General features: G+C 43.5%; 1 protein-coding gene across 1 annotated transcript in view; it reads right to left on the bottom strand.

Moving 5' to 3' along the window:
- COL1A2 (collagen type I alpha 2 chain) overlaps positions 1–14069 on the bottom strand; it is an 83022-nt gene that overhangs the window by 42383 nt on the left and 26570 nt on the right. Inside the window, 12 exon segments of the mRNA XM_030200610.1 lie at positions 21–74; positions 4378–4431; positions 6840–6938; positions 7397–7450; positions 10050–10148; positions 10254–10307; positions 11103–11210; positions 11317–11370; positions 11665–11763; positions 11855–11899; positions 12010–12108; positions 12312–12365. Coding sequence (XP_030056470.1) covers positions 21–74; positions 4378–4431; positions 6840–6938; positions 7397–7450; positions 10050–10148; positions 10254–10307; positions 11103–11210; positions 11317–11370; positions 11665–11763; positions 11855–11899; positions 12010–12108; positions 12312–12365 — 873 coding nt within the window.

Genomic DNA, 14069 nt, shown 5'->3' with positions numbered 1-14069 from the left:
ATATAGATATTATTACTTACAGCAATACCAGCGGGACCTTGAGCACCATTGTGGCCATCAGGGCCATGAGCACCCTAGAGAGATCAAACACAGGACAATCATTAGTTATCACTAATTCAGAAATGTTATGATCCTTTTTGTTAGAGAATTAATTGCATGTTTGTTTAATGATTAACATCATATTCTAATTTGTGATTGTAACTAACACTAATAGACAAGAAATAGTACATTCAATATTTGTATCTGTGGATGAGTAGTTGATATAATTCCTATTAAAAGCAAGACAGCTTGCAGTTACTAGCAGCCCATCGATGTAAAACATTTATTGCTGCAAAGACAAAAACGATGACGGAATTCAAAAAGGCGTGTAATGAACAGAGGATCACTAATTAGAAAATGGAAGGTATAAAAAAAATCTAAACTTAAATGGCTGCATGTGTGTAGATGTGTCGAGTGACGCTTAGATGGCGACTCTGTCTGTGATGAACTAGGGCTGATACTGGGCAGACTTGTATGGTCTGTGTCCCATATATGGCAATCTGGTTTAGGATGGGCTGGAAAGGGCTTAGACAGCTACTTCAGTGGCTGGAACATGAGGACAGTGTTGGACAAACATTTTCGGTCTGTGTCCCACAAATAACAAGACGAACAGGCTGGAGTGGGCTTTGATGGCAACTCTATCAGTTGGAATATAAGGACAGAGCCGGATGGACTTTTATGGTGTATGTCATAGAAATGCCAAAGAAAGACCATAATCAAGTATATAATAACATTATTTATTATTGATTTAATCATGAATTGATAATGAGTGTGACTATTGGGCATACTAGATGGAACATTCAAGTCTAAGATCTGCCATCACTTACTATGTTATCTCATAGTATATGCAATGCCATGGGGTGAACTAAAAAATAGCCTTTTCACATAAATAAGGCAGACTTTCAGTTTGACTGTACAATAGTAATAATCAACTTTGGCTATTATAATAAGGGTCTGATTCAAAAAGGTCTTTTCCACAAACATAAAATGGGAAAAAGCCTCTGTGAATCAGGCAAAAAGCTGGATATGAGTTACTCCTACTGGATTAAGAATTGTTGTCAATCTTCTATATAGATTAGTCTAAAATATTGTTTATCGGGGCTTATTACTTGATTTTTCTTCAGCCAATTGTGAAGTGAAATTTTGTGGGACGTTATTAATGTAGGCTACCGTTATTTTTAATCACAAGTTATGCACTTTTAGCACAAGGTCTTGTTGCATAAAATGAGATCCTGTGCTAAAAGACCATGACTTGTGGTAAAATAACCCATCTTAACAGTAGCCCACATTGATAATTTTTAACTCTTCTCTCTTTTTTTTGGGCAGGTTATTCCTCTTTTTTCTTCTAAATCAATCAGAACCGTTGATGGACTTGTAGTGCCATGAGTCATCATTTGTAACTATTCTTCCTTATCTAACAGACCCGCTCTCCCACTATTCCTAGGCAGGGTCATTACAGCAATGATCCTGAGGTCATAAACCATGCACCAGGTCACCAGCCACCCTGTGCCAGCCCTTACTGATTACCCCAAGTGCTCTGAAGGCTGCCTCTGCAGTATGCCCAACCCTAGCCATCTCAGGGTGCAGAAGATATGATCCAGGAATCAAAACAGGAAGCCTGCCACTGAGCTACCGTTACTCTGAATGTGAGATTAGTGAAGAATAATGGTTTTGCTGCTATGTAAAAGTTTTAGTATTCATTGTGATGCATTTAGGGGCCTTTCTATTAAATAGCATTAAGCACTTACCTCACAGCTTACCGCATGGTAACTGCTAGCTCAGAGCCTCATTAAGGGGCTTTGTGATATTTTTGCAGTTAGTGTATGGTAAACCACGCATTAAGGGGCCCTTTTACTAAAGGCGGTAGTTCTGCCTTGAGCGCGTGCCATTTCCGGCAGTACAGAAAATTATTTTGAAACTTCTAGCACGGCGCTAGCCCATCAGTAATCGGGTAGTGCGCTGCCCAGTTACTGCCAGGTTACAGCGTGATCCCTTATTGGGTGACAGTAAGTGCTCTCCCCCCCGCAAGGCCATGCGGTAAGAATAATCTTACCGCATGGCCATGTCTTTTTTAGGGGCTTTTTACCTGCTGCGGTAAAAAGGGTCCTGGCATACGGCAAAAACAGCTACCACAGGGCCCTTTTTACCACAGCTTGGTAAAAGGACCCCTAAGTGCTTTTCACGTCATGGGTGTGTCAGGGCAAATATTGCACACTAACCAACTAAAGTAGCATTAATGTGGCACCACTTAGTGCCACCTAACTAGGAGGTGCTAAATGTTTCCACATTAACCAGGAGCGGGTACTATGTGTTAATCAGAAAGGATTTGTGCGAGGGCGCCAGTTTCAAAATCAGCAGAGTGTCCCAACACAACTAGATTGAATATGATTATTTCTGAGCTTTATCAAATAGACTTGAAATTGAAACTAAACTCTGGAAATGGTCAGGCCCCTATTGCCACACAAGAGGGAAAATCTGAAAGAAAGCATGCTCTGGAAAACAGCTGCATTAAGCCGTAACACAGGCTTAGCGCAGGATGCGTTAAAGCATTCTGTTAGTTTTGTTATTTGTGCGCACTAAGGGGCCCTTTTACTAAAGGGTGGATGTGTGGCAATTGGTTTGCCACGTACAAATCCAGAGCTACCGCCGGGCTACCACAGGAGCCTGGTGGTAGTTCCCACCGGGGCTTAGCTACGTGGGGCCACGGGGACATGGGCCCCTGTAGATTTGGCCCTGGTCCCCCCCCCCGCCAACCGCCTCGACCCCCCTCCTGCTGTCAACCCTCTCCCACTGCCGCCGTCGGGTACCTTTGCTGGCTGGGGTCCCCAACCCCCGCCAGCCAAAGTCCTCTTCTCCGGCGCGGCCGCATTGTGATATGCAAGGGCAGGCTTCTGTCTCTGTGAGTCTGACATCCTGCACATATGTGCAGAACGTCAGACTCACAGAAACAGAAGCCTGCCCTTGCAGATCAGCAACGCGGCTGCGCCGAAGAGGACTTCGGCTGGCAGGGGTTGTGGACCCTCTCCAGCAAAGGTACCCAGCGGCGGTGGCGGCAGGGGAGAGTTGGCGACAACGGGAAGAGGGGGTCGAAAGGGTTGGCGCTGGGGATGTGTGTGTGTCAAAGGTGGTGGCGGGAGGAGTCAAAAATGGCGGGGGGGGGGACTAAAATGTGTCCCCTCACCTCGGGCTCTGGACCCCCCCTTCCGCCGAAGTCTGGCTACGCCCCTGGTTCCCACCCCCAGCATGCACCAGTGCTTACACGGCTGTAATCAGGAAGTGCCGTGCGCTGCCCAATTACTGCTGGGTTAGTGCAGTGGCCCTTACCACTACCTCAATGGGTAGCGGTATGTACTCCCCCCAAAATGGCCGTGCTGTAAGTGAGCCACTTTCAGCACAGCAATTTCTTTTAAAAAAAAAAGAGACAGCCTTTTACCCATTGTGGTAAAAGGGGGCCTCAGGGCGCATCAAAACATTCGCTGATGCTAGCGCAGGCCCCCTTTTACCGCAGCATAGTAAAAGGACCCCTAAGTGCGCAGTGCTTATTTTTTTATTTTTGGGGGGAGGGAGTGGGTCGGGACAAAGAATGAATGTGGAAGCACTATTCAGTTAGCACACTGACATCACCACCATGCTAACTGGTTAGCATGTCCATAATGCGGGATCCCTTAGTGCCTCCTAAATAGGAGGTGATAAGTGCTTCTGTGATATTATTTTTAAATGGCTGCATGCTAATGCTAACATTAGTGCACAGCTAAGAAATTTAGGGGCCCTTTTACTAAGCCGTGCTGGTGCCTAAGTGCCCACAATGCGCTTCAATTTGGAACTACCACCTGGCTACCGCATGGCCCGGGCGGTAATTCCATTTTTCACACATGTCAGAAAATATTTTTTCATTTTCAAACGTGCGGTGCTAACCGGGCGGTAATCAGCAGTGTACACGCCCAGTTAACGCGTGAGACCTTACTGCTAAGTGAATGGGTGGCGGTAAGGTCTCAGACCCAAAATGGATGCACGTCCAAAACACGTGCCTACACTAGCGCAGGCCGTTTTTCAGTGCACCTTAGCACTACTAGAAAAATGCCTATTTTATGAGCTGCACTAGAAAGGGGCTTAGTGTGTGGGAAAATCTCGGGTTACAGTTAGCTAAGCCCATTTATTAGAGTAGCTTAGTAAAAAGGCCCCCAACTGCATTTTACATCCAACAGAACCATTTAAAAAATTGTTCCTATGCACCTTTTTTATGACTAATCATTTTTAAAGTCAGACCATATTTTTTGATCTATAAGTAGTAACGTTACAAGTGAATATAAAGAATAATATATTAGATAGCAAACATACCCTTGGTCCAGTAGATCCAGCATTGCCTCTTTCACCATTCTTGCCAGGTTCACCCTATATTAAAAAAGAGCAAGTTAAAATGAGAAAAATAAAGTTGTAATGTTAACCTGAGATAGCTGGGGCACATATTCAGCTGGCGGCGGCTAGAACATTCCGGGCCGTATCTGGCAAGTGGCATTGCATAGATGGGTTTATTTGGGCTGCTAAAAAGATAACCAGCTATGCCATCTGCGTAGTTTGACAGTTTCATTTGAGGGGGGGCAAAGGGTGGGGCATGTCTCTCTACCGCTGCCCCCGCCCCCCCGAAGCAAGGGTGTAGCTACGAGGGACCATGGGCCCCTGTAGATTTGGCCCTGGCCCTCCCGCCCTGAACCCTTCAACCCCCCTCCTGCCGCCAACCCTCCCCCGCCGTCGGGTACCTTTGCTGGTGGGGGTCCCCAACCCCCGCCAGCCAAAGTCCTCTTCTCCGTTGCGGCCGCGTTGCTGATCCGTTCTGTTTCTGTGAGTCTGATGTCCTGCAGGACGTCAGACTCACAGAAACAGAAGCCTTGCAGATCAGCAAAGGTACCCGACAGCGATGGTGGAGGAGGGTTGGCGGCGGCGGGAAGGGGGTCAAAAGGGTTGGTGCCGGGGGGGGGTCAAAGGTGGTGGTGGCAGCGGTAGCGGGGTCAAAAATGGGGGGGGTCCGCAGTGCCGGGGGGGGGGAGGCTAAAATGTGCCCCCTCATCTCGAGCTCTGGACCACCTCCCGCCGAAGACTGGCTACGCTCCTGCTCCGAAGTCTTCCAGTGGTGCCCGGTATCACCCTTCCCCGTCTTCCAATCCCCAAGCCACCGGCAGCCTCAGCGAAAGAAGCATGCACGCTGCTTTAGACCTACCCCGGAGGCCCTTCTCTCTCCTACAGCTTCCCGCCTGCAAGGGAACAGGAAGTTGAAGGAGAAAGAAAGGCTTCCGGGGGCAGGTCTAAAGCAGCGTGCGTGCTGCTTTCTCGCAGAGGCTGCCGGCGGCTCGGGGATTGGGGATGGGGTGGCAGCTCGTTTGGGGGGGGGGACATTGCCCCCCTCCCCCCAAAACTACGCCCATGAGCTATGCTGATACTCAGCTCTAACTGGTTAACCTTTTAGCGGTCAAAGATAGGCCTCTATTTAAGTGGCCTCTTTTGACTGCTCAACATAGTTGGTTAGGTGTTGAATATACAAACTTAACCAGCTAGCTGCTAACCAGGATATTCAGTGGGAGATAGTTGGTTATCTCCCGTTTAATATCCTTGGTTAGATGCTTAAATGCTATTTAATTGGTCAGGAGCCATTCCTGGTCAGTTAAATATTTTAAATATCGGAGGGTATGATTTTACTACTAGGCTATGAGTGAGGTTTTCATGAAACATATTTCTTTTCAAACTTGGTGTTCATTGGATGTGTTTCATAGGTAGTTTACAAACTGAATAGGCAGTAAAATGATGCTTTCTTACATATACATTGTAATTACAGTAAGCTACTAAAGGTTTGAAGCTGGTATGTTCACAAAATCAACTGTGATGTAAACTGTCTGAGCTCTGATATCATGACATGCTGTATGTTCTTAGTACAGTTACACACCATTTTTGAGAATTTCTTTGCATGCTCAAATCAAGTGTCAGATTTTCTTGTGGTAATAGTTTGTATCTTATGAGATGAAAAAGTGATGTATTGGCATGAAGGCATGTGGCATATTATTCTTTAATTAAATAAGGTATATAAATTAAGAAAAACATTTATAAAATGGTTGGACCCAATATTCAAAAGGCTTTAGTCAGGTAGGAGAGGGTCCTGCCTTGTTAAACTACACTGAGCGGGCCAGGAAGGGATATTCAGCCACTGAATATCTCCTCCAATTGCCACAGTACAGTCTGGTCAATGCTGGGGTGGTTCCAGGAGGCAGAGCAGAGCTTGGATTTATCAATTAGTGGAGATACACATTCCACTGATCAAGTAAGTAAGCATATGAAGTTAGGATAGGGTACCTGGCTCTGGTCTGAATATTGGCCTGTGACTGAATAACTTCCAAGTATTTGCTCTGACCCAGATGTTTAATGCTGATTCCCAGACAAGGCCCCACATTAAATATTCAGGCATAACTCAGTCCACGGCTGTCAGAGGCTTAAAATCCACTGACTGGCATTGGCTGAATATTGACCGGGTTGCTGTTTATGTTGTGTTTACAACATAACCAAAATGAGGTTATTCCAGTTACTGGCTTTGGCACACATTGCAGTTATTAGAAATAATAGCACATGCGATCTCTTTCACTGGGTCTTGATAGTCTAAAAAGCTTCCATTTTAAAATTATAAGGGCATTATCTCTAGTCTACCCAATCACTTTGTTGGGTTTCCTCTAATTTTATTTTTAATGGAATGTCAAAGAAAAAGTTGACCTTATAATGATGCATATTTCTTAGGAACATGAAAACTGAATTTTACTTACACTAGGGCCTGATGGACCAGGGAATCCTGTGCTACCAGGCTCTCCTCTTGGACCAGCTGGGCCTGCAGGGCCGGAACGACCTTCACTACCTTGGAGACCCTTAAAACAAAAATTACTATTCAAAGCACTGTTATTTCAAATGGTATTTCACTTTAAAGCTCTATGAATAATTATTAATAATAGTTATAATACAAATATTAATGACATTAAACATTAACTCCCCCTGTTTAATAAGCTGCACTAGCGGCTGCCATGCGGCAATGCCAACACAGCCCATTCAAAGTGAAGGGCTGTGTCAGCATTAGCGCACCGACAGCTACTAGCGCAGCTTTGTAAATAGGGAGATAAAAAAGCGAGTGAGTAGATTATACTATAATATAGAGTGAGGCATCCTAATTTACTAGTACTTATCTGTGTTTGAAAAGACAGCACATACTTTCAGTGTTACTATTTATTACTCAATTGGCAAAATAAATAAAGAAATTCTAAGATAGGTATATCCAGGTATTTTTTTTAATTAAAAAATGTCCTTCAGAAACAGTGACATGAATACTTACAGCAGGACCCTCTTTGCCTGTAGGACCTCCATGTCCAGGGTTTCCAGGAAGACCCTAAAACAGATAAGATACTGTCTTTGAAATCCTCTCACAGAAGTTGCTAAAAACACATTTCTTGAAAGAAAACAATTAGTCTAAGGGCCCTGTATTATAAGGCGGGTTAGCATTTTTAATGCGCCTACAATTAGCGCACGTATTAACCATGTAGGCGCCTATAGGGATATTGTAGGTGCCTACATGGTTAACGCACGTACATGTTTAACGCGCCTATAAAGCTGCTTAGTAAACAGGGCCCTAAACCTTAAATGCAAAAGTATTTTAGGGTTTAGGGCTCCTTTTACTAAGATGCACTAATAATCAGCGTACGTTAAATGATCAGAGGCCCATTATATTCTTATGGGCGACTTATCATTTACAGCACACTAATTGTTAGCTTAGTAAAAGGACCCCTTAGTGAACCGGTTCAGATGAAAGTCACACTCTATAGGAATCAGGGATGGGCTGGTTAGATAAGCAGAGTCAAACCAGGACAAGAAAGCTGATGCACTAACTTGCAAAATTGTGATACCCATTCAAATGAGCTACATCTCCAAAAACGTAACTACATCTTGGGAGGGTTTTTTTTTTCTTTCATGAGAGTGGGCCTGTGAAGTCTTTTTGTGGGCCTATCACCAGTGACGTTCTTAGGGTGGCTGACACCCAGGGCGGATTGCCGATGCGCCGCCCCCCCCCCCCGGGTGCAGCACGCCCCCCCCCTGGCGAAAGGACACCCCCTCCCCCCTGGCGAAAGGACACCCCCCGGGTGTATTTTTACCTGCTGGGGTGGTGGGGGTGGGGGGGGGGTGCCACGCGCCTGTCAGCTTCGCTCGTTCCATGCTCCCTCTGCCCCGGAACAGGAAGTAACCTGTTCCGGGGCAGAGGGAGCATGGAACGAGCGGAGCCGACAGGCGCGCTGCACTCCCCCAGAAGGCGTGCACCCAGGGTGGACCGCCCTCACCGCCCCCCCCCCCCCCCCCCCCTTGGTACGCCACTACCTATCACTTTCAATATGGATTTGGTTGCCGACTACACAGACTGGTGGGGTCCAGTGAAATCTGAGCCTCTTTCTAACATCTCTTCTTTCTTTCTTTTCTAATTCTCTGCCCTTCCCTTTCTTTATATTTTGATTAAATTGTTCAGTGCTTTGATATTTGTTGAATTGCAGTCTAACAAAATTGGAGGAGTGGAGGAGTAGGCCTAGTGGTTAGAGCACCAGTCTTGATATCCAGGGATGCCTGGGTCGAATCCTACTGCTGCTCCTTGCGATCTTGCCTCATGTACAAAATTAGATTGTGAGCCCTCCAGGGACAGGGAATACCCAGTGTACCTGAAAGTAACTCATCTTGAGCTACTACTGAAAAAGGTGTGAGGCTCTGTGAGCAAAATCCAAATAAATAAAATAAATACAAATTGGACATAAATCTAAACATGACTGGTTTTGCAAAATTTATCATTAATGAGCTGCTCTGCATGATAATGAAGTTAAATAAACTTTCATGTGTAGCAAACTATTATGTACCAGTTTATTAATGGAGAGCCCAAAATGTATCATTTTTTTTCACAAATGTGCCTCACTGAGCATTAAAACATAAATTCTGGGCTGTTCTGCATATTTTGACACGTGCATATGTAGACTGCCATCTTTGAAAAGATTTGCAGCTCAGTACATCAGCCTCAGCAATTTAAGGGCCCTTTTTACCTAGCTGCAGCAAAAGGGGGGCCAGGGCTGGCGTTGGCGCGTGTTTTACATACGCACCGAGGCCCCCTTTTACCGCAGCTGGTAAAAGGAAAGTCTCACCTTCCTGCAGGAAATGGCCCTGCAGCAAGTAAAGCACTTGCCGTGCGGCTATTTCGAGGGGGGGGGGGGGGGGGGGAGCCCTTACTGCCACCCATTCTAACTGCTGAAACCAAAACCAGCTATGTTGTGGGCAGTCTGAGGGAGGAGTCAACACGTATGCAATTAAGTGCTGATATTCTATAAAGGAATGGAGACACCTACATTCCTTTATAGAATAGGCCCGTAACACATCCTCCGGACACCTAATTCTAGGTGCTCTGTTATAGAATTGCCCCAATAAGGAATTCACATCTAAACTGTTTTTTATGGTGGAGGATTATACTCAGAAAAACTGGCTTGCAGACTTATAAAAAGTACAAATACCCAATATGTCTGCTATCAGCACCTAAATATATGTTCTTTTATTATTCTTTATCATTAACTATTTACTATTTTATATAGGTGGAGGAAAGACTTCAGTAAAGGTAGTGCTACTATTGTAACATAGACATTGTTAGTCAGAAATCCTCCCCCATCCTAAAATGTTCTTATTTGTAATCCTAATTTTTAAATTGCTAAACAAAATATTTTAGTCAAAAATCTCTACTTTCAAAAAATATGCAGAAATCACTTAACTTTAGCGAAGACCTCTGTGTTCTATTAAACGTGATTGAAGACTGCTGTATTAAAACTTTAACTTGAAGATAGACACGGCATATGTTTAGGTGCTAATAGTTAGCAGACATATTTGTTATGGAGGAGAAGCTTTCTTTTTTATTAAATGGATACAGTTCTCTGGCATAAACAACAGAAGGTGTTGCACAGTTTCCAACTTACTCTATGACCTAATGCACCGGGCTCGCCAGGGCGACCAGCATCACCAGAAGGGCCTCTGCCACCAGCGGGACCAGAAGCACCACGACTGCCAGCTGGACCCTAGAAGAAATTAAAATAAACATTACTATCCGCAAGAATCCCCTAAAAGAAAATAAAAAGAATAAAGGAGGTTTTAGTAAGAATTTTTAATTCTAGACAACTTACCATTCCACCAGCTCTTCCATCAGGTCCAGGCAGACCACGAGATCCAGGAACACCCTGAAAAAGGATAAACACAAAACAGGCTATATCATGGATAGGCCATAGCAAGATGGTGTCTGAATTCAGGAGACAATCCTGCACAATAATGTGACAAGCTCTTTAAGGTCACCCACTTTCCTTAACACTTCTAGTTCATTATGGGGTCCACTTGCAAAGCTGTGGTAAAACGTGGCCTGCGGTAATATGGGCGTGTCTTTTTGGCATGTGTTGGATCACTTTTTACAACGGCTGGGAAAAAGGCCATTTTTTAATGGGCATGCGCAAAAATTAAAACAAGCGTATGCCTTTTTACGGCCTGAGCCCTTAACGACAGCCATTGACCTAGTGGTAAGGGCTCATGCGCTACCCACGCAGTAACCATGCAGCGCGCGCCAATGTGGTTGTGCTGCCAATTACTGCCAGGAACGCCCCCCCCCCCCGCAGTAGAAAATAGAAAAATATTTTCTACCATGGGATTCAGCGTGCGCCAAACTTGGAATTACTGCAGGGTGCCAATTTGGCATGCACTACCTGTGCATTAGCCCTTCTGCAGCTTTGTAAAAGGGCTCCAACATTATTCATTTCTGTTACGCAAGCACAAAAAGACTCAAGGTTAGGTCTGAGTTTATAATATACAAAAAGTTAAAAACAAGACGATAGCAATAAAACAACAGTAGCTAAAATATACTTTTAAAATGGTGTGTCTAAGGCTGTAATAGAGGACTCAAAGTTTGTGCATGTAGGTATTTGGTTTCCATACTACTTGTTTCTTCTTGCTTACTGGGAATGTGTCTGGTGGGTTGATGAACCTACCCTTATGCCTGCAGGGCCAGAAGGACCGCTAGGACCAGCTTCACCATTGGGGCCTCTCTTGCCTTCTTCACCAGAGGGACCAGAAGGGCCAGCAGGACCAGCAGCACCCTATTTATTACGAAAAAGAAAGGTCAAACCACATTATTGAAGGATACTGTTCAGAATCATAGATACATTTTAGGTCATGGATGGTTTTTTTTTAACAAACACTTACAGGTTCACCCTTTGCGCCACCATCTCCCTTTCCACCAGCTGAACCAGGATCACCCTAAAAAGCAAACAATATCATAGACATTGGGTTACTATCCATTCCATAAAATAAAATAAAATAAAGGAACACTATATTGCCAATATCTATAAAATTTTTAAACTTTATTTCTCATTTCTAGTCAGCCTACAACCTAGGCGGGTTAAACTAAAACATAGATAATTTAAATGAACTAAATCAAATCAAATCAAAATTTTTATGAGAATCTTGAAATCTAAAATGAACTTATTACAATTCTGAAAAAATAGATAACCTTCTCCTAATAGGTAAAATGCTATAAAATTGTTCACATACAGAAAGTCCTCTTGCACCAGCGGCACCAGCAGGGCCTTGTGGTCCAGGAATACCACGTGCACCAGGTAGACCAGGAGCACCAGCAACACCAGCAACACCCTGTGGAGGAAAGGCACCTTAGTAAGACAGCAGCATTTGAATAGTAGGGTTGCTTTTTCAGGCATATATTTTAGAATTTGGATGTACTCACAGCAGCACCTTTAGCACCAGGCAAACCATTAGCTCCAGGGTTACCCTAAAAAACAAAACAAGAGAGAGAGTGCTAATGAATGAGATATTTTTTTTTATTCCGTTGACTTTGCAGCGCTCAAAGTTTAGGTATGGTAAGCTCTTAGTTATACTTACTGCAGGGCCAACAGGACCAACAGGGCCGCCAGGACCAATCTCACCTCTTGCACCAGCAGCACCAGAAGGACCTACACTTCCAGCAGGTCCAATTTCTCCCTGTGTGAAGAAATCATATTGAATCAGGTATTCCATAAACAGATTCAAGGAAGGTTGTGTTCAATATGGCCTCAATGCACATAGTTGCAATGTAGAATACTTTTATCCCATTATACTGTAAACTCAACATTAGAAATGGATTTTGTTTTCTATAATGCATATAGTGAATCTATTTTAAAAAAAGTGATTTTGTAATGACATACCTTGATACCAGGAGCACCGGGGAGACCTGGAACACCAGCTGAACCAATAGGGCCCTAGAGAAATTTATGCATAAAGTAGAAAAATTATCACTAGTACACTAATGGTGTAATATAATGAAGAAAATGTGGTATAATTAAAAGCACATGTTTGGGTTATTAGGGTAACTGCTGGATTAAAGAAATATAACTACAAGGCAGTAGGTTTGGCTGAGACTCTTCAGTGTTTGAAATAAAGTCTTGAGCTGTTAACATTATATTGGTCCTCAGTGGCTTAATTAAAGCCCTGCACCTCAGTCTTTTCAGAAAAAATAAGGCAGTGGTTCCCAAACCTGGTCCTAGAGGCACCCCAGCCAGTCAGGCTTTCAGAATACCCACAATGAATATTCATGAGAGAAATTTGCATGCACTGCCTCCACTAAGTGAAAATCTCTCTCATGAATATTCATTGTGGATATCCTGAAAACCTAACTGGCTGGGGTACCTCCAGGACCAGGTTTGGGAACCACTGAAATAAGGGATCTTAAATAGTAACTATTAACCCAGTGGTTCCCAAACCTGTCCTGGTGGAATCCCAGCCAGTCAGGTTTTCAGAATATCTACAATGAATATGCATGATAGATTTGCATACCAAGGAGGCAGTGTATGCAAATCAAGCTCATGAATATTCATTGTGGATATCCTGAAAACCTGACTGGCTGGAGTTCCTACAGGATAGGTTTGGGGATCTCTGCATCAACATTTTTTCATGAAAAGCAAATTAGATAAGTTTTAAATAATGGTGTGCAGTCTGAAATTATTGTGTCATGTTGTTCCCCATGTTGTTTATAGGAATTTTTTATTTTAATTTTTTTGGCATTTTTTTCATTATGGGAACAATGTCATTAACAATGCATACTCTTTCAGAAGGAATGCATACACTTTTGGAAAAAGTCTGCACTCTTTAGGAAAAATGCCTACTATCACATTTTTAAAAAAAATCATGAATATTTTCTTATTGTTTTCATTTGAAAACAAATTGAAATAACAAGGGAAATGTTGTTTACATTTACGATGTTGTTTCAAACGACTGCAAGACCCTACTTTTAGATACCTAATTAATGCGTTCAAAATTATTTTGGTAAAAGTTGGAAAAGTTGCCGAAGTGTCTTTTACTAAAGATTAGCTCACGTTATCTACAACAGGGCCTATTTTATTCCTATGGGCTCTGCTACAGATAACTCAAGCTAATCTTTTGTAAAAGACCCCCTTAATGTTCCCCACCTCTGTTTATTAAGCTGTGATAGCAGCTGGTGGTGCGCTAATGCCGACACAGCCCATTCACTTTGAATGGGCTGTGTCGGCCTTTGCCACGCGTACAGGGGGGGTTAGTCTTTCAAATTCCTCCTTACATTTGTTTCAATGTAATATTCTTGTTGGGACATTAGAAATGAAGGTCTTGCAGTGTGGGAACATGAACAGGGAAGGAAGTGGAACCATGGTTCTGTACACATTTTCCAGAGTTTTTCAAATTGGACCCTATAGAAGGATCACTTGATCCTTAGCAGATTAAGGCCATTTTAAACAGGACTGATGCCCCGCATGCCCTTTAAGACGTAAACTTTTCTGAATGCAGTTGATGAATTTTACTGTTCCTGAGCTTTTAGAAGTTGTCTAGTAACTTGGTCAAAACCAGGCAAATCATAAAAGAACAATTCATGCCAACTTTTGAAATACATCATTAAGTTCCTGTTTGGTTGATCAATGTACCAAACGATCAGG

This window comes from Microcaecilia unicolor, chromosome 1 (assembly GCF_901765095.1).
Source record: "Microcaecilia unicolor chromosome 1, aMicUni1.1, whole genome shotgun sequence".
Lineage (NCBI taxonomy): Eukaryota > Metazoa > Chordata > Amphibia > Gymnophiona > Siphonopidae > Microcaecilia > Microcaecilia unicolor.
The sequence above is the reverse complement of the archived record's forward strand: the minus strand, read 5'-3'. Positions and strand labels throughout refer to the sequence as shown.